This window comes from Callorhinus ursinus, unplaced genomic scaffold (assembly GCF_003265705.2).
Source record: "Callorhinus ursinus isolate GAN/ISIS: 27379988/994484 unplaced genomic scaffold, GSC_fseal_2.0 scaffold14, whole genome shotgun sequence".
Classification (NCBI taxonomy): domain Eukaryota; kingdom Metazoa; phylum Chordata; class Mammalia; order Carnivora; family Otariidae; genus Callorhinus; species Callorhinus ursinus.
In genome coordinates this window covers 19,924,285-19,943,257 of record NW_027397076.1, presented here as the reverse complement: position 1 = coordinate 19,943,257, position 18,973 = coordinate 19,924,285, and the positions used below count along the sequence as shown (strand labels likewise).

General features: G+C 37.4%; 2 protein-coding genes across 15 annotated transcripts in view; one reads left to right on the top strand and one right to left on the bottom strand.

Moving 5' to 3' along the window:
- Positions 1–15,725, bottom strand: part of CUNH12orf50 (chromosome unknown C12orf50 homolog) — a 37,689-nt gene extending 21,964 nt beyond the window's left edge. For 3 of the 10 annotated variants that reach the window (XM_073900548.1, XM_073900549.1, XM_073900551.1), the window contains exons 1-3: positions 15,516–15,725; positions 9,621–9,740; positions 8,982–9,102 (exon numbers count right to left, since the gene is read on the bottom strand). In XM_073900548.1, coding sequence (XP_073756649.1) covers positions 8,982–9,102; positions 9,621–9,740; positions 15,516–15,725 — 451 coding nt within the window. Of the gene's footprint in view, positions 1–8,981; positions 9,103–9,620; positions 9,743–12,008; positions 12,091–12,481; positions 12,581–12,992; positions 13,116–14,664; positions 14,789–15,515 lie in introns of those variants that run through there. The other 7 variants (XM_025881237.2, XM_073900552.1, XM_073900554.1 and 4 more) reach the window with 7 other exon arrangements.
- The window catches only part of RLIG1 (RNA 5'-phosphate and 3'-OH ligase 1), a 32,704-nt gene continuing 29,419 nt past the window's right edge, over positions 15,689–18,973 (top strand). For all 5 annotated transcript variants that reach the window (XM_073900558.1, XM_025881243.2, XM_025881241.2 and 2 more), the window contains exons 1-2: positions 15,689–15,813; positions 18,823–18,940. In XM_073900558.1, the coding sequence (XP_073756659.1) occupies positions 15,724–15,813; positions 18,823–18,940 (208 nt within the window). In that variant the 5' untranslated portion in view covers positions 15,689–15,723. The remainder of the gene's footprint in view (positions 15,814–18,822; positions 18,941–18,973) is intronic.

Below are 18,973 nucleotides of genomic sequence, written 5' to 3'. Positions count from 1 at the left end.
TCTACCCAAAGCATAGTTTCATGCCATTAAGATCAATTTTGGTGTGATCAGATATATTTCATCTAACTCTTTGGAAAAAGACATGTATTTTTTAATATTATGCAATAATATAATAATATATGTTAGATATATTGTATATAAATATTATAATAATATGTTACTACTATTATAATAATAATATTATGTTTGTCCCATAGTCATTTCTTCCCTCATTTTAGACAAAGAACATTAGTTTTCCTTTGGGAAACTTTTCCACATCTTCAATCCATTTAATTTGAGTGATGATGACATCCTAGACCTAAGGATTAGCTATTCCCTTGGCCTGAACCATTCCTAGGAATGAACATGTTTCCCACATCATTAGATGAGGTTGAGTGTTAAGGCTTTAGCTTGAAAAAGATTTCTTTGGAGGTTAATAGAAAATGATGATAATGATGAGCATACTGAGTGCTTACTCTTTGCCAGGTATTATTCTAAACTATTAGATATTAACTCATTAAATATCCAAAACAACCCCACGGCATAGGTATTATTACTATCTCTATTATATAGCTGAAGAAATTGGGCCACAGAGATATTACGTTCCACAAGGTTATTGGGAAGTATGTGGCAAACCGAGATTTTAACCCAGTCTGACTCAGGGTTCTCCATCTTTGCTTATTCGGCCTCTGGGAACCAGATATGAGGTTCTGGGGGCAACCCCAGTATGTGAATGGCAAGAAGTGCAGAGTCAAGCGTCGGTGAAGGAAACCCTGGATCCAGCAGCATCTGAGGTCAGCTCTGTGCTGAATCTCTTCAGTTACATGAGCCAATAATTTCCAGTTTTCCCTTAAATCTGATTGAGGTGGGACTGTCTTCTTAAAATCAGTGTGTGCTGGATTGGGCTCAGATCAGCAAATGAGAACTAATTATTATTTTGCAAGCCCACTGATGTTACATTGGTAACTTGAAATCATTCATGGCAGGAGTGTTTGCTCTCTGGAAGTTAACAAATGCTGCTTTTTGTTTTGTTTTTATTTTTTGATTTCGGTGAAGCGGGGACAGGGAGAACAAGTTTCTTAATGGTTAACAGGACATCAGTGCTTTTCAGCCAAGAGAGTCTTGTTTAGTACCATGATAGACTGCCATGTTATGCCCAGACATTTCAAAGATAAACAGCTACTGTCTGTGCTTAATCAATTTTCAAAACAAATTTGATTCTTTTCACTTAGGTGACATGCATTTCATCACCATAATGCAATACTCTCTGCTATAAATCCCTTCCTAACTAAAACACAAATGCACAGGCAAAACATGGAGGTTATAAGAATCTTTTGCTTGAACAATTCAGTTATTTTTAACCAAATAAGTTGTTTTTATTCATAATTTTTGGGAATCAGATACTATCCTTCTCTTTGCTTGAAAGAGTAAAAATGGTGATTATTTTTGTATAATTCATAGAGCTCTTCACCATTGGCTCCTCACCAATTCTTTTTCTTCACTTTTCACTAATTCTTTGGGAACACCCTCATGCAATGGTTTGATTAGGGCATTAGGAACACCTGTATAGATTTTATAATCTATTGTAGTATTCTTACCAAAAATGTTTAATCTAAATCTTATCAACAGAAAACAAATAAACAAATTCCCATTTAGAGGATATTCTGCAAAGCGACTAGCCTGAACTCTTTAAAATGTCAACAACATGGAAGAAAAAAACAAAGAAATGTAGATATTAAAGAGACATGACAACTAATTACAATAAATGATGCTTAATTGGATCCTGGATTGAAAAAACCAAAACAAACAACTATAAAGCTATGCTATTCAATACATAGTTCTGGGAATACATTGTCCTGACAGCTTCTTAGAAAAGCAGAAACTTAAGCCAGAGCCTGGACATACTGAATGAAACTGCAATTTCACTGGATCTCCAAGTAATTTCTGTGAATATTAAATTTTGAGAAGCACTGTTATAATGAACATTATTGGAAAATTACAAACTGTGGATTGAATATCAGACATTAGTATCATATCACTGTTAGATTTCCTCCTATATGTAATAGTTGTATGTAGTGTATTTATGCAGGAGAATGTCCTTAAATTTAGGAGATATATGCTGAAGTATTTAGGGATGAAGTGTCAAATAGTTGCAACTAACACTTTAATGGTTCCAAAAAGGGGGAATAAGTATGTATTGGTACATTATATGCATGCATGTAATATAATACTTACATATATGCAACAACCATAGAGGGAAAAGAGAAAGTAATTTGACAGATGTTTATTTGTGCATCTGGTTAAGAGCACTTGGATGGGTGTTCATTGAACTATTCTTGCAACTTTTCTATAAAAAAAAAGTTGCAGTAAAAAAAGGTACACTGAAAGCTGGGCTTAACACTCATCAGTTTAATTGGTGGTCTGGGTGGTGACTGGGAACTTTTTGGGTTGTTTTATTGTTATTGTTGGTTGATATTGTTGTTTTTTTAACTCCCACAGTAATTCTAATTGGGAGTCAGAGCTGAGGACCTCTGGATAAGGTGAATACCAGATGGGGTACCTCAGCTTCTGGGCTTCAGATGATTAAAGGGAAGAAGTCCCACTGTGTGGCCACAAATACATGGAGAAAATAAGAGAAAGAGGAAACCTTATTGAATGGAAATATACATAACTCAGAAATGCTTGAAGTCCACTGTTTAATATAAATCAAAGGGAAAAAGGAGTGTTCTATTAAATGCAAAAGATCTTAATAGCTTCAAAAAGAAGGCTGCAGAGTAGGGTAATAGAATTAACCTCTCAAAAGGAAGAAGCCAGATGAGGAGGTCTTACGGGTGAGTCCATTAAAATGGCCAAAAGAACTGATGTATTCTTGAAATGCCATAGAGTCTTAGAGTCGGGCAGAATTGTGCTTGAATTCAAGTACCCTGCCTCAGATATTTAGCTTCTCTAGGCCTCATTTTGCCAATCTGTAATGGGGATGCTAATAGTATCTATTTGACAGGTTTTTGTGATGAGGCATGCAAAGTGCCCAATACAGGGCTGCCACAGGAAAATATATAAGAAATTATTTGAAAATACTGAATATGAGATTTTCTTGTTTCTTATAACCCTACTTCATTTTTCTTAAATCATAAAATTTTAGTTTATATAGTCCTAAAGTCTGTGGAGGTCTCAGACCCAAATGTAACTAATAAATGTTAGGCCTAGAAAACCAGTATTTCAGTACTTGCCTTTATTTTGTCGTACTTTTAGAAGCACTTTGGACCAAAGATGAAAACAGACACAAGGATGAAGAGTTGCCCAATTCCAACACAAATTGTTCCAGGCATCACCACTGTGTGGGTTATGGCATTTACTCTACCTATCCACCTCTCCCCAAAAGAGGAAAGAATTGAGTTGAACAGGTTTTCCCCCCTCTTATAACCATTAACAATTGTTCTCCCCCCAAAAACAAAAGTAGTCTATTTTACCAACTCTAATATTCAAGTCAAAGTGTTTATTAAACTACTTAAGAACCATTTATTAAGTAATTGTTTGCCAAGACTTAGAATAAGATCATGTACACGTATCCCTTCAGGCTAGACCTAAAGTAAGCTGATCTAAAGTTCATTTCACTGGCCAGATAGTCAGCTGTCCAAAGCACCTTAAGACACTGACTTAGAAAAATAAGAATTAAATTATTGTTAAGTTATTCATTATAGAATAACATGGCAACTAGGCGAGGAGGTGAGAATTTGCTTCAGTGTTTGAGCTACTGTGTTTTGAAATCATCCTTAACAAAACTTAGGAAATTTCTTAGGGGGAACAGTTTGTCTGAATATGCTAACCTCTCATGTATAGCATGGAAAAAAGAATACATACCTACCATGCTTGCAAAGAAAATATGAAATATACTCAGAAATGCCTACCAAATATCAACTGAATTATGTTTTCTTTTTTTACCCTTTTTTAAAAAAGATTTTATTTATTTGACAGAGAAAGACACAGCGAGAGAGGGAACACAAGCAGGGGGAGTGGGAGAGGGAGAAGCAGGCTGTCTGCTGAGCAGAGAGCCCAATGTGGGACTCGATCCCAGGACCCTTGGATCACGACCTGAGCCAAAGGCAGACGCCTAATGACTGAGCCATCCAGGTGCCCCTGAATTATGTTTTCTTAGCATTATCTTTTGGTTTAGTATTTATTTGCTTTTAAACTTGAGAATGGTAACCAGAGGGATTAGGCTTCTTTTTTAAAGGACTGGTTTAGCAGTATTTAAATGACGTCTCTTTCCAAAGAGTCCAAAACCTATTTTAATTTGCTAGCAGGTTAAAGTTTAAATTGCAAAAAGACTAACTGGCAGTTTTATTTTCTCAGACAAAAAATATAGAACTCTTGATAATTGCACTTAGTGCTTAAAAATGACACACAATGGCAAATCAACTATTGAAAAATTGCTTTTGGCAAGCACCTCATTCTGGAAGAGCACAGCTGGTGACTTAGAGGGCATTGCCATGCCTCCAAGTCATGGTGGGTCTCAATTCCTTGAGCAGAAACCCTAGAAATTCTTACAGGTTATACATTTAAATATCTAAATTTTATCTTATTTTAACCTAAGGGGCAAAATTATATATAAATTCCACAGTGCTATGTGTGAATTGATACTTATATTTTGCTACCAAAAAATTATCATAATCCCATCTTGAATTTATCAATTCCATGCACTTACTGAAACATAAAAAGGTTAATTTTAATAAAGGTACAACCTTATAATGTAATCTTTGTCTAAGGTGAGAAGATTTAGGGGTCCTAGTTTGGGTTAATGTGAATCTTGGTAGATAGGTATTCCTGGAAATATTGTAGGAAAGATCAGGTCTACAAAAGATCAAATTATACTTTCTGAGGTGTTGAGATATTTTCAAAATGAACAGATGATATGGTAGTTCAATACATAAATCAAACAAGCTCGTTAATTCCCTACCGTCTGGAAATTGAATCCTTTATCCTAGAGCACAAAAATGTGTCTGGGCAGAGGGAAAACAGTTACATGCTCAACACAAATCCATACTGCTCAGGACTTCCGAGGGTGGACTTGGCCTCTCTGTGAAAGGTAATACCATGTTCCTATTTTAGGTGCTTGGGATTCATCAGTGAACAAAATAAAGATTGGATATGAGATATGAAATTACCAAGGGAGTAGGTAGAGAAGAAAACAGAACCAAAGACTAACTCATAGAATATTCCACATGTAAGAAGTGGAGGAAAAAACAACAAGGGAGAGTGAAAATAGAGCCCCGGGTACATAGGAGTAAAAAAAAAAAAAAAAAGTATGGTGTCCTAGAACTTAGATCCAGGGGGTGAGGGATGGTGAAAAGATGGAACAATCAATGAACTAGAGATCCCAGTGGATTTGAAGAATTGTTTACATTCAGGATTCTAGAAGGAGTGAAATAGAAAAATAGGTCATAGGGTGAAATGCATGTAATTGAGATCATGGGGTGGCGGTGGTAATTAGGATTTGGATATGAGTAAGAAAGAGTGACAGAGATGGGGAGAATAAGATCAGTGGAGGAACTGAGTTCAAGGAATTGAGAAGCTAGGGTGATGGGCATATCATACATTTATATACTGAAATCATCAAGAATTGACACAGGAGTACTGTTAGAGGGACAATGAGCCAAGAGTTCAGACTTTTGAGAAACCAGGAGGGACCTGGATGGATGTAAACAGAGACAAAAACAAAAAACAAAACAAAAAAAAACCCACAGCAACACTGAGGGGTAACAATGATATAATCCATTGGCATTATATATAAGAAATTATTTTTTTCTTGACATGGTTTATTTTAATAAAAAATACAGCTGAACATTTATCACAGATTAAATGAAACTATACACAATGACATTCTCTCTGCATAGTAACCAACACTGATGTGTATACTTGAATTTTTAAATGGATTACTGATAATCCTTTAAAGTGCAATTTATTTAAGGGTTTAAGCAAATCATAGGATAAAGGATCTAATAAATGAGTAACATTAAAAAGATATATTTGGATAAATCTTTCAAAAATCAGAATTGATTTCTATGGATGGTTTTAGGGAGAAAGAGAACTTGAAATTGGCAATGAGGACCAAGGGAACCTTCTACCTTGCCTCCAGGTCAAATGCTACTTGAGAGCTGGGAGAAAAAACAGCCATTTGGAGAGTGCTGCAGGAGAAGTAGGGTCCGTAGAAGGAAATTATGCTTACATTAGCTGTGGATATGAAGGGAAAGTTCAGAGAGGAAGTTGAGAAAGTATCCTGCTGATATTTGAAGGTTGGGGAAGGGTGGATGAGAGGGACCAAACAAGGATAGAAGTGAGTCATTGAGAGATGGGGTTTCTGGTATTCACTAATGTGAAATCGTAGAAAATACATATATGGGTCTCTGCCCCCAATTCCTGGCACAGAGCTCCTAAAAGCCTTGTACTTTCCTAAATAACAAGAGTACTAGGAGCACCTTTCATTCTAATATTTGGGTTTTGACCCGAGTTCCTGACCTAGAACTCAAATCTCAGAATTTCCTGGGTGATAGGAGTGTCCTTTGTTCTAATGAGGTGACTCTGGGTGGGCTCCTGATAGCTATAGGAAGGGCGGTGGTCAGCAGAAAGATCAAGCCATGATTAGAAGCTTGGAAATTTCAGCACCTTCTTCCCTATGCTCCAGGAAGGAGAGAGGGGCTGGATATTGAGTTAATAATCAATTATGTCTACATGATGAAGCTTCCATAAAAATTCCAAAAGTATGAGATTAGAAGAGCTTCCAAATTGGTGAACACATCTATATAGTGGAAAGATAGCACACCCCAACCCCACAACAGAAGCTCCTGTGCTCTGGATCCTTCCAGACCTTGCTTTATGTACCTCTACATCTAGCTGTTCATCTGTATCCTTTATGATATCTTATATAATAAACTGGTAAATGTAAATAACTGTTTCCCTGAGTTCAGGGAAATGATAGAATCAGAGGAGGGAGATCATGGGAACCTCCAATTTGTAGCCAAGTTAGACGGAAGTTTGAGTAGCCTGGAGACCTTTGATTGACATCTGACGTAGTGGCAGGGGGAATCTTTTGGAGCCCTTAGTCCATGGGGTCTGTGCTAACTCCTGGTACTGTTAGAACTGAAGTGTAGGACACCCAGGTGATGTTATAGAATGTTGCTTGGAAAAAAATCATTGATGTGGGAAAAAATCCTCCCATCTGATGTCTGAACTGTTGTATGGTAGTAGTGTGAGAACCCATGAGAAACACACAGGAGTGTTTTTATCATTCAAACACAAACTGAGATAAATAGATAAAGGGTGGAATGAAATTAGTCCTGGTGAATTCAAATCAGGTAAGTGGACATGATGGGAGGTGTGTGGGAGGGTGGGATGGGTATATGGGTCTCCCTCTTATGCCCTATAGATGGAGGAAAGGAGATATGAGAAAGCAGGGTATTAGCAGCCTGTGAAACCCACTTATCTCTCTTACAATGGAGGTACAATGCCTAGGGTTTGGTCCCAGTGCTTGGGTCTAGTCTTGACCCTATCGAGAGGAAACCTTACTCCAAGAGTCAGGCTCAGCCTTGATACCTGTTCAAGAAGTTAAGACTTCCAGAAAAGCCAGAAGTAATCTTTGACCACCAGATTCTATGTCTAAAAATTAGAGTAATAAAATATATCCCTACAGAACTTAGCCCAGGGTGGTATAACAATGGGGGTCCCAACAATTGTCAGTTATACAGACATTCTACCCTTTTTTGGCACAGAGGTGCAGTCTGTTTTCCTCTAGTCCTGAATGAACTAGTTTGAAAGATAGTTAATTTTATCATAGACCATTAAGAAGCAAACTATTAACAAGATATAAGGAATTTAGTACAACGTTCCTGGTAAAATAAAATTACACTCTATGTAAACCAATGAAGCCAAGTTGATCAGTTAGTAGGTGCAATCACTTTCACTACAGTGGGTCCCCAGTAGTTTCAGCAGTCACCTATCCATCCCCCATCCATCTATCCATTCATCCAATTTTACTGAGCCTCTATGCTCTAGACACTGCGGAGAGCATTGGTAAGGAAACTAGTTATGAGCTCCATCCTCATGATGTTTACAGTCCAGTGAGGAGGAGAATCATTGATTAAGGTATTGAATATATGATGAATGCCATGAGGTCAGAGTTTTCCAGAAGAACCTAACAAGGGGACCTAATTTTTACCATTTGCCAAAGGATTATCTGAAGCCAATTTTTCAGATCCCAAAGGATTGATATCCTGTAAGCTCATTTCTAGAATGAGTCCATTATGAAAAATATGAAGGCCATAGCAGAAAGTGGTATAGCTACAGCACCAGGAAAACCTGACAGTCCCAACTTCTTAAGCAAGTTTCTCACCACTCACTGATTTAGGGTATGGTGTCCTCTGTATCTCCTTTCCAGAAGCTACACTGAGGTTCACCACAAAGTAGAGTCTCAGTATCATCTAGGAAGACTGAATTGTGCCACAGCTTTTGCAGCAATGGGATTGTATTTTCTCCAAGTTGAAGCTTAGAAAGAACCGCATATATAGCTGCTCTTCCAGAAGCTGAAGTGTGCAGCTTAGAGCATGCCCTTGCTCTCCCCACCTATTAGATAGGTTTCTGCACATTCACAGGGAGCAACAGTGAGGCATGACCTCTAAGCTTGGCTCCAGTTGTATGATGCTTTGCTGAGACACAATTTCCTTCTACCTAGTGAGGTCAGTAGCCGTTTGACATTTAGATGAATAAAGTCCACTTTAGATATGCACAGAGAGAGTGTAACTTGCTCTTTGTTCACTTCATCTTGTTAGCTACTTGATGGCTCATTCTAAGCTTTTTCTCATGATTCTTGATAGAATCATCCCAAATCATCCATTGGCTATTAAACCATACTCATTTTGTCCTGCTTTATTCAATGTATCACTCTATGCTGCTACTCCAAAACCACATTATAATATGGTATGTCCATGTTATTTAAAATATATACTTACTGCTACTTGGTGGCAAAAATAATCCATTGATATTGCGAGGTTTGCTGTGATAAAAGATACAACTGATCTTCACACAACCAAGAGGTTGAGTTTCCCAGAAGCATGAAATGCTGCAGTTTTGCTAGACAAAGGAGGTGAGGGAAATGTAATGATCAGATACCATGTTCAAAATAAATACAATGTGCTACAGCACAATGCAATGTGACAAAACTATCCCAATTACTGATTTAGGATCATGTGGGTCTCCTGAGTTTCAGTATTTCTAAACTCTGCTATTTAAAAGATACAATAGATATTTCTAAAACATATGCCACCATTTTTTATAAGAATTTAAGTTGAACAGCATGTAAAATGCATAAAATTAAGTAGTGGAAGAAAGAATCATTTTTTTTCTCTATTGTGTTGTAAGAGTACATAGTTCTAGAGGGGAGAGGGGTGGGGGAATTAAGGAGGGCACGTACTGCATGGAGCACTGGGTGTTATGCACAAACAATGAATCATGGAACACTACATCAAAAACTAATGATGTAATGTATGGTGATTAACATAACATAAGAAAAAAAAGAGTACATAGTTCAGTCTTATTGAAGGGAGACGCTTTTTTTTTTTAACAAACATGATGATGGTGAGTAATTCTACCTGCATTTCCATGTGTCTAAATCTGCAAAGTGGATCTAAACATTTTCCCTCTCTCCATAATGAGCACACAGTGTCACTGCCAAGGGCCTCTTCACAGTGTCGGAATCGGCACTGGGAACCCTGCAAGTAAAAAGTAAACAGTATGGAAAATTCAATGTACTAGCGTTAGTGTTCAACAACAGTAAGTTGCTAATTAATTAAGGAAAATATGACTAGATCAAATTAGAATCACAAAAAATACTACAAAATAAGTTTATAAGTCTAAATTTTAGCAAGTTTGTTTCATTTTAGTGAGAGACTGACAATATAATCTAGTACAACATGCCACAAATCACTGATAAAATGCTACTTTTTGTTATCAGTTAATCCATATGATTCACTAAGAATAAATATATGATACCACCGATATTCTTGATCGCAATCCGATGATGAAACAATTTAATTTAGCTTTCTGGAAAAAGATAGTTTTTTGTTTTGTTTTGTTTTATTTAAGAATCACAAGCCACATTCAAATGGTGGAGATGATCTCTATTAATCAATCTTTATTAGATAATGTTTTCTTAGTCTGTTGGAGATACTGTTAAGTGTGTTTTTACAGGGAGAGTGAATGGAGCTTAAACTTTATATTATTGTGGAATTTTAAGTAATTAGCACATTATGCTACATTAAATGTATATCCTTTATACCCCTGGTCTACAAGATAAACAACTGTGCCAATACACATATACATATACCAACAAAAGCAGATGTGGATTATTTTAATGGACTGCTAGTACTTTTTTTAATTCTATGTCTTTTACACATAGGCCCACACTTAGAAAAACTGTAGGCCGTTGTCTTTCTGACAGAGAGGTGCGTGACATTCAATAAAAACATTCCATGAAGTTCTGTCTTTTGACACATGTTCCATGTTTTTTTCTTATTTTTTCTCACTTTCTTACTCCTGTCTTCACAATGTCCCCCTTTTAAAAGTGGATCTGTGGATCTTGTAGTACAAGATAGTGGACAGGGCTAGATAAACCAGTATTTGAACTTCTGGTTCCATTATTTGTCCATAGTTACAAAGTTAATACATTTCCTCACCCTGTCTGTGCTTCAGTGTTCTCATCTGTAAAAAGGGAATAAAATGCCCCCCTCCACAGATTGTAAAAATTATATGAGGAAGGTATCGTGGTTGCTATTGCTATTGTTATGTATTCATTTAATTATTTATTGAGAATTTACCACCCATTGGTCACGGTGCTAGGTACTTGGGGATACAGCGGTGAAACAGACAAAACTCTCTGCACACACAGAATATAAATTCTATTATTATGTATCATCTCTAGGTTTAATCATAAGGGGACAGGCAAATAAGTGAGTACTGGGTGTTATAGGAAACTGATAAATTATTGAACACTACATCTGAAACTAATGATGTACTATAAGTTAGCTAACTGAATTAAAAAAAAAGTGGATCAAATTCTTATGATCAAAGAGGTTGACTCCATTCAGGTTTCCTAGCAGAGATAAAACACTTTAAATCAGACACATGGTGTCTTTCATTCAGGTATGAACATGAAGCTCCAAATTTCTACATTTATTTGGTTTCATTGAGATCCATTAATCCTATCTCTTTAATCTCTTTATTATTTATTTAATATATTTATATCTTTAATATCTTTTAGCCTTATAAACTTGGATTCATATTTGGCTAATTTGTTTATAATACTTCTTTTCCTTTTCCCATGTTATCAAATATTCGCTGTTAGACTGTTGGCAGGAAAATTCAGTAACTGGGTTAATGAATTTCAAATAGGGAATCAATTAGATTTATTAAACTAAGTTTGATAGTAAGCTGAATTTAACTGTTTGAATTAACATGTTTGGAATCACATTAACTGTAACAATACGATGTATCAGATAACGTTTCAATATGTTTGAAACTATATCATAATTTTAATTTCCTCAGAGAAATTCAATATGTCAAAAATACATGATAAGCTTTTACTTCAGATTTTAAATATGTAAAGTATTTTTCAGGAAAATAGTAAATTTTGACTCAGCAATACAAATTATTGCCATATCTTCCTTCATTCTACTAAAAAGCTTAAGCATGTGAAGTACCGTAAATTGTACAATATTTACCTTTATGCATGTGGAATTAAAAAAGAAATAGCAGTCATTCCCAACTTCTGCCATTTTCAACTCTCTTGCTGCTAATCCAATGTTTTTTTAATATAAGAATTGCAGGAGTGCAAATATAAGAACTATCAGTGTGTAAGGGGGAAAAAGAATTTCTTTTCCACAGTCTTTCAGGCTATCAGTAATATTCCTTTAAAACTGACCTCCTGTTGACAGTATATTACACAATAGATAATTCTTAAAGAAATTTAAATTAGAAGATACCTTCTCTAGCTTTGCAGAAATGTTCAAAGTGGTTGCTAGTAAGCACACAAACTCAAACTTCCAGAATTTTCCTCATTGTTACCTAATCCATTGTTTGCTCATCATAAATGACCTCACACGTAACTGTAGGTTAGCCTACCTTCGTGAATTCTGTATAGTATTTCTCTTCCTCAATTCTAGTATATTAACCAAATAGGCTAGTAAAAATAAAACGTTTTATCTTTAATGTTCTGATTGACTTTGGGACATAAGCCAGTTCATAATATCATAATGAAAAAGTATTATGTATTTCACAAGTAAAAAGCTGTTTTCTAAACTGTCATTTCTATATATGGTTTGGAAACAAAACTAAAAATTTTTAATAGGTAAATATACTATCTATACTCCAAGATAATATAATTATGTAAATATATACTCACTACTATCCATTGAATTGGGAAAAAAAAATCAGATTGTGTTATTTTAATAGGTACCTGAATATAATTGGACTATTTATTCATCTTGTAGCTGTATTCATTTTTCATCCATCATAAAAGGAGGAATAGCTTCTTCCTATAGCAGGTCCAGAGTGTCTATAAATTTTGAGAATTTGTTGAAGACAAAGTGAAGTACTCTGATTCCCAGAATGAGACATTTCAATCAGCAGTTACTGAAGTCTTTCTTCATAAAGGCATAGGAATTCTCACTTTAGTTAAGTAAAACAGGCTAATTGGTATGAATTTTCTGAATACTTTAAGGTAAAAATCTAAGAAATAAAATAAGGAATTAAAATTTAGAAAAGAGTTGTTTGCCTATAACTGTAAATAAGAGAAAAAATAGAAATAGGCAGTATTAAAAGTAAGTGAAGAAGTAGAGAATAAAAATTTGGCTAAACCTTGAAAATATTAGCAAAGATGTATATATATGTACATATATATGTATATATACAAAATATTAGCAAAGATGTATATATATGTATATATATATAAAAACTTAACATCTTGCCTTCTGTTTTGCCATAACTGCTAACTCTAGAACAATAAAGTACTCATTTTAAGCACAAAAGTTACTGAGAAAAACCTCTAAGAAATATCTTTAAGTGGTCTTTGCCTCCAGATAAACTCCCTCTCTGCCTATGAGCTTTTGACTGCATGGATTATTTCCAAATACTGTTACCAAACACCATTATTGCATGATTACATGTAACATCATGATTAAAGCCATTGTGAGAATCCCTGTTTTACATCGGGGAAAGGATGAAAAAATGTTTTTACCTTTTGGAGTATGTTGGGAACAATTACATTCCATTAGACACAGCAAAAACAGGTCAAACCAAAAGTGGGGATTTTTTTTTTTTTGTCTTTGCAAAGACCAGTAAATAGATTTGTACATTTTGGTAGTCTTTAGAATGCCTGGAGCCTCAATTTCTTCTTTCTCTCTCATTTTTTAAAACAAAGCTCTATTTTCATTTCTTTTTCTTTCCTCCACCCCCCCTCCCCTTTTCTTATTCACATCTTTCCTGTTGTGAAATTCATTCTGGTCTTTCAGGAAAAGCTGTGACCATATGCATGAGGATTTTTACTCCGTATAAGGAAGAGCAATGGGAAATTTGCCTCCACAGCTAGGAGTAGGCCTGAGAATTCTGTAAGTATTTTGGGTTGGCCAATGTAGACTCACACTGAGTGTCTTCCATCTTTGATGCATGCTAGAATACTAACACATCAGTCAGAGAAGCAAGTATTTCTTCCAATTTGTAATCCAATTATACCACTTTAAGTACAGGGGCCAATAGTAATTCCTTGCGGGCTCTTCAGGTTTATGAGTATCTGGCAAAGCTGCTGGCTGCTATCCATTAGAATAGGAGCCCTATTTGTAACTGTGAATTAGACGTGTGGCTCTCCCCTGACTTGGACTCCTTTGTTTCAGTCAAAGGCTTTGCTCCAGGCACTGAGGAAATCAAACCACTGGAAATGGAGTGCTTCCTGAGGAATGGTTAGCCTTCTACTACTATTCAAACAGCAAGTAGAATGTTTTAGAAGATGATCCCTTCTCAGAAATGACAGAATGTTGGACCTAGAAGGTTCTGTGGCAGTTTGGGAAATGGCAGTTGATAGTTGTGAGGGTTATTTGTTGTTCCCTTGAGACCCATGAAACACACTGCTTGTTGGGATTCCTCTGGAGGAACAGGAAATCACTGGTGCTTGACTATAAAATACTAAGTGTCTGGTCCCCATAGCTCACAGCTAGCATCAGGTGTACCATTCCCCCGTCCCTCTTAAAAAAAAAAAAAAAGTGTTTTTTTTTTTTTTTTGCCTTTTTGTGTTTGTCCTAGGAGAAGAAGATAGCAGAACAGAAAGTAAATTAAATGGCAAATCTCTTCTTTCTCCTCTCTGAATCCAGCAATCAAAAAACAGTGCATTTTTAAAAGAATATTTATTCTTTGGAAACCCTCTTCTGTATAAATACCTTTTCTAAGGGATAAGTCAGGAAAACACTGGACTCTATGGTACCTGCAGGTAACACAGTTATAGAAATGAGACCTGGACCTTGTCTAAGCACATAAAAATGGCAGTATCATAACTCCCCTGCTGAAGACTACTAGCCTCAATAAGATAGGAAGGCTACTATTACTAAATATTTAATATTTTATTTAATCATTGACCGTCTTATCACTTACCCTCCAATATTCTTTTAAGCAACAAGTCAAATAAAGCTGTTGATTGACTAGCTCTGCAGTTGACTCCCAACAACTCAAGCCATTTGGACTCTGTTGGAACTCATATTTAAGATAAATGAGATTCCTATGAAAAAAAATTAAGATTGAAATCCGGTTTTGGATTAGTCTAAGGCTAAATTTTGCACGCAGGAAAACATCAGAACCAATTTTGACCATATTATGAGGCACAATGAGGTGTAATCCAAACGGTATTACTATTGTCTGTGTTGGGGGTTCCCAGGTGTTTTAATTGTAGCTTTTTCTAGCACTCTTCTTGGGAAATCTGTTTCCATTAGGCTTTGAGAGGTCTTCGAATATTTCTAAACTTTTACAGGAATTTATTAAAGAGACAGGCAATTAACTTTCACCAGAGTGGTGTTAAATCAGCATCTGATATTTGTAACTTGGTATTCTTTAATTTTCATAAATACCATCGGTTACTAAGTGTGGTTAAGCACACACAACTCAAAAACGGGTCTCTTGGGGCGCCTGGGGGGCTCAGTTGGTTAAGCGACTGCCTTCGGCTCAGGTCATGATCCCGGAGTCCCGGGATTCAGTCCCGCATCGGACTCCCTGCTCAGCGGGGAGTCTGCTTCTCCCTCTGACCCTCCCCCCATCTCATGCTCACTCTCTTTCTCTCTCATTCTCTATCTCAAATAAATAAATAAAATCTTAAAAAAAAAAACCACAAAACGGATCTCTTGTTTCACGGTCATCACAACCCGGACTAACGCTCGCGGGAGCGCAAACGGCGGGCGGGTGGGCGGGGCTGGGGACGGGGTGTGTGTGTGTGTGTGTGTGTGTGTGTGTACCTCGGCTCCCATACTACAACTCCCAGAAGGCGCCGCGGTCAGGAGGCGGCTTCTGCGCGTGCGTCCCGCCCCACGCTTGGTGTTGGGGGACGTGGGGGCGCTGCCGCTTCGCCTGAGCGGGAAGTGTTCGTGACTGCTGGGGACGCTTGCCTGGCCCGGGCTCTGTTTGGAGGCGTGCTCTGCATTCGCACTGCCTGTTGGGCCCATCATGAGGCGCTTAGGTTCGGTGCAGCGGAAAATGCCGTGTGTGTTTGTGACGGAGGTGAAAGAGGAGCCCTCCACCAAAAGGGAGCATCAGGTACCGAGGAATGCGGCGTCGGGGGAGCGGCCACGCAGGGCTTCGGGGCTCGTTAGAGCCGCCCTGCAGGCCGGGAGCTTTTTGTGGGTTTCGTTGGGGGGGTCTAGGGTAGGGGGCTCTTGCTCCCTGAGCTCCAGGTTCTTGTACCTCCTTAGTTGCAAGGGAGGGAATCCTCGAGAGAATTTTTCTGATGAGGCGATTCGAACTTGTTGTCGCATGGAAATTGAGATTGAAAACCTACATCTTAATAGCCCCTTTTTCTACTGCCTTTTACCTACTTGATGCTAATTTTGTTGTTCCCGCCTCTGGTGTTTCTCCCAGCACCAGGTTTTAGGCATAGAGGGACTTTGGTAAACACTGGTGAATGATTAGTCACCTATATCAGGGTAATTCTTTCATGTGTAGCAAAGGCCTTGATAACAAAATCCCCAGGTATTCGTTGCTTCCAACTCATGGTACAAAATTCTTCATGTGTATTTGGCATAGACCCCCACCCGCCTTACGTCATTTGCATTGGCGGTGTCCTTGGTTTCTAGACTAAAAGACCTTTAAGGTGGAGACTGTCCTGTTACATCCCAGTTTCTAGGACCTGAAGTGTAATAGCACTGGATAAATATTTGTTGAATTAAAGAATGAACACTGGAGTACTTTCATGCCAATTTTGCATTCACCTTGACCCTTTTTACTTTTAAAAAAATTTATGCTTATTTATTTATTTTTAAGATTTACTTATTTTAGAGAGAGAGAGAGAGAGAGCACATGCAGGGGAAGGGGCAGAGGGAGAGAATCTTCAAGCAGACTCCTCACTGAGCCGGAGCTATGAGATCATGTCCTAAGCCAAAACCAGGGTCATTCAGCGTACTGAGTCACCCAGGCGCCCCTCATATTGACACATTTTACTTGTAACATAACATTTCTAGTGCCACCGCTGTTATAGTTCTTAAGAGTTTATGTGCTGCTTACTGCACTGCCTGATTGTTCTTTCCTGCCACCCAGAATGATCATCCTCATGTTCTTTCTGGGTCAAAACCCCACAGTTAACTACTAACTGTCTGTAGCAGTAGTTGCCACGCTTTTATTTTTTATAGCCATAACAAACCTAATATGAAATATTGACATCCCAAATAGTGGTTCACTTTAGCTGTGATTCTCAACTTTGTATGTCGGTGGGAGTGGGTAGTTGGTAAAAGTACCCTCCACCAGGAAAAATAAGCCCCTGCTCAGATCCCTCTGCAGTTAGGATTTGCTTACAGTATTATTTATAGCATAGTATTCAGATCCTTAACTATAAGTCAAGGCTTCCCATTAACCAGGCCCAGTCTACTCTTGAAGTGCCTGTTGGACCCACCATGAGGGGCCTGGGCTCAGTGCAGCGGAAAATGCCATGTGTGTTTGTGACGGAGTTGCCTACTTAAAGTCTCTGTTTGAACAAAGTCTTTCATTCTGTGAACCTAGCAGGCATAGTGCTGTCTTTATTTTTGCCTGGACTGTGCAGCTCTGCCTGGATTACTTTCACAATTTTTGATTTTTTCAAATCAGACCTTCTCCATGAAATTTTTGAGCATCTTAGTTATCCTATGATCTCCTTTGTCGGGAAATTGGAGGACCGCTCAGTTGATATTCACTGTTACTTTTTAACACAAATGTCTTCTTTTTCCAAGTAGTTTAAAGTCTTTAATGAGAAGGAGAACTTTGTGTACCCTTGGTATCTTACATTGTCTTTTGAACATGTTGATAGTAGAGTGGTAGAAAGTTGATTCTTATAGAAGGAATATTTGGAGCTCATCTAGAGCTCCATGGGGCCGAGGGGTCGCCTGGGTGGCTCATTTGGTTAAGCGTCTGCCTTCCGCTCAGGTCATGATCCCAGAGTCCCGAGAAGGAGCCCTCTATCCCTGTATCCCTGTATCGGGCTCCCTGCTTGGTGGGGAGTCTGCTTCTCCCTGTGCCCCTCACCCCGCCCTCTCGCTCCCTCTCCCTCTCTCAAATAAATAAACAAAATTAAAAAAAAAAAATCTCCACGGGCAGAGTAATCTCCTCCCTAGGATTTTTGGTAAATTTGAATCCACACCAACGTTGCTATTAGGCCAGGCCTTACCACCACAGGTTAAACTGATATCCTCTGATACTAACTGCAGAAGTTAGTGATAAATCCCGTCATTATTTTATCTTGAAAGTACCCAATCAGTAACAGAATGCTGCTAATTTCCTAAGTCTACCTGATTCAGAAAACCCAGAAACAGTACTTTCATTTATTAGTTTTAAACCTGTACACACCAGTATTGTGCAGTGTTTTTCACATTATTTAAGATGAGTGTTACTTCAGATAATTCACACTATAAAACGGTGGCATATGTCTTTCTCAGAAATAAACATAAATTACAGATAAAAAATTGTAGGAATTATAGAAACTCTTTTCTCCCGTTCTTGATGGTCTTGGCTTCTCTTCCTGACAGTAGAAGAACCATAAATAGAACCATACATTATGCAGTTTAGTACTGCTAAATTTGAAAGACTCCCCATTTGTTTTTCTCCGTAACATTTATTATACTTAACATTGTATGTATGTATTATTTTGTTACTATTGTCTTGCTCATTAAAATGAAAATTCCACCAAAGACAGTACTTTTTTGTAAATCTCTAACTTCCTGTTGTTAAGGACAAGGATTAACCCATAGAAAGCATTTAGCAAGTAATTGTCAAGTAAATGATTGAACACACTGCTGCAGAGACAGTGCTGCCGAGGACGAGGTTCCTGATGTCAGCTCCTGGTGGCTAAAGAAACGTACTAATTAAAAATAAGTGTGGGAAAACAGGTATTGCTGTGATAGCATAGAAGGGAGGGGGTAACTCATGAGAACTTGATGGAAGAAATATTTTTTAATTGTCTTGAAGGGTAAGCAGAAGATTGTACTTTAGAAATAGTGAAATTAAGAACATTCCAGGTGAGAGTATGTGTGAAGGCGTAGACGCTGTTTATTTTAAACCAATTTTCTTTCTCTCTTTTTTAAGCCATTTAAAGTTTTGGCAACTGAAACTCTAAGTCACAAGGCATTAGATGCAGATATATACAGTGCACTTCCAACAGAAAAAGTGGATGGAACATGTTGCTATATTACTACCTACAAAGGTAAAATTACACTACATATTATTTGATCACTTT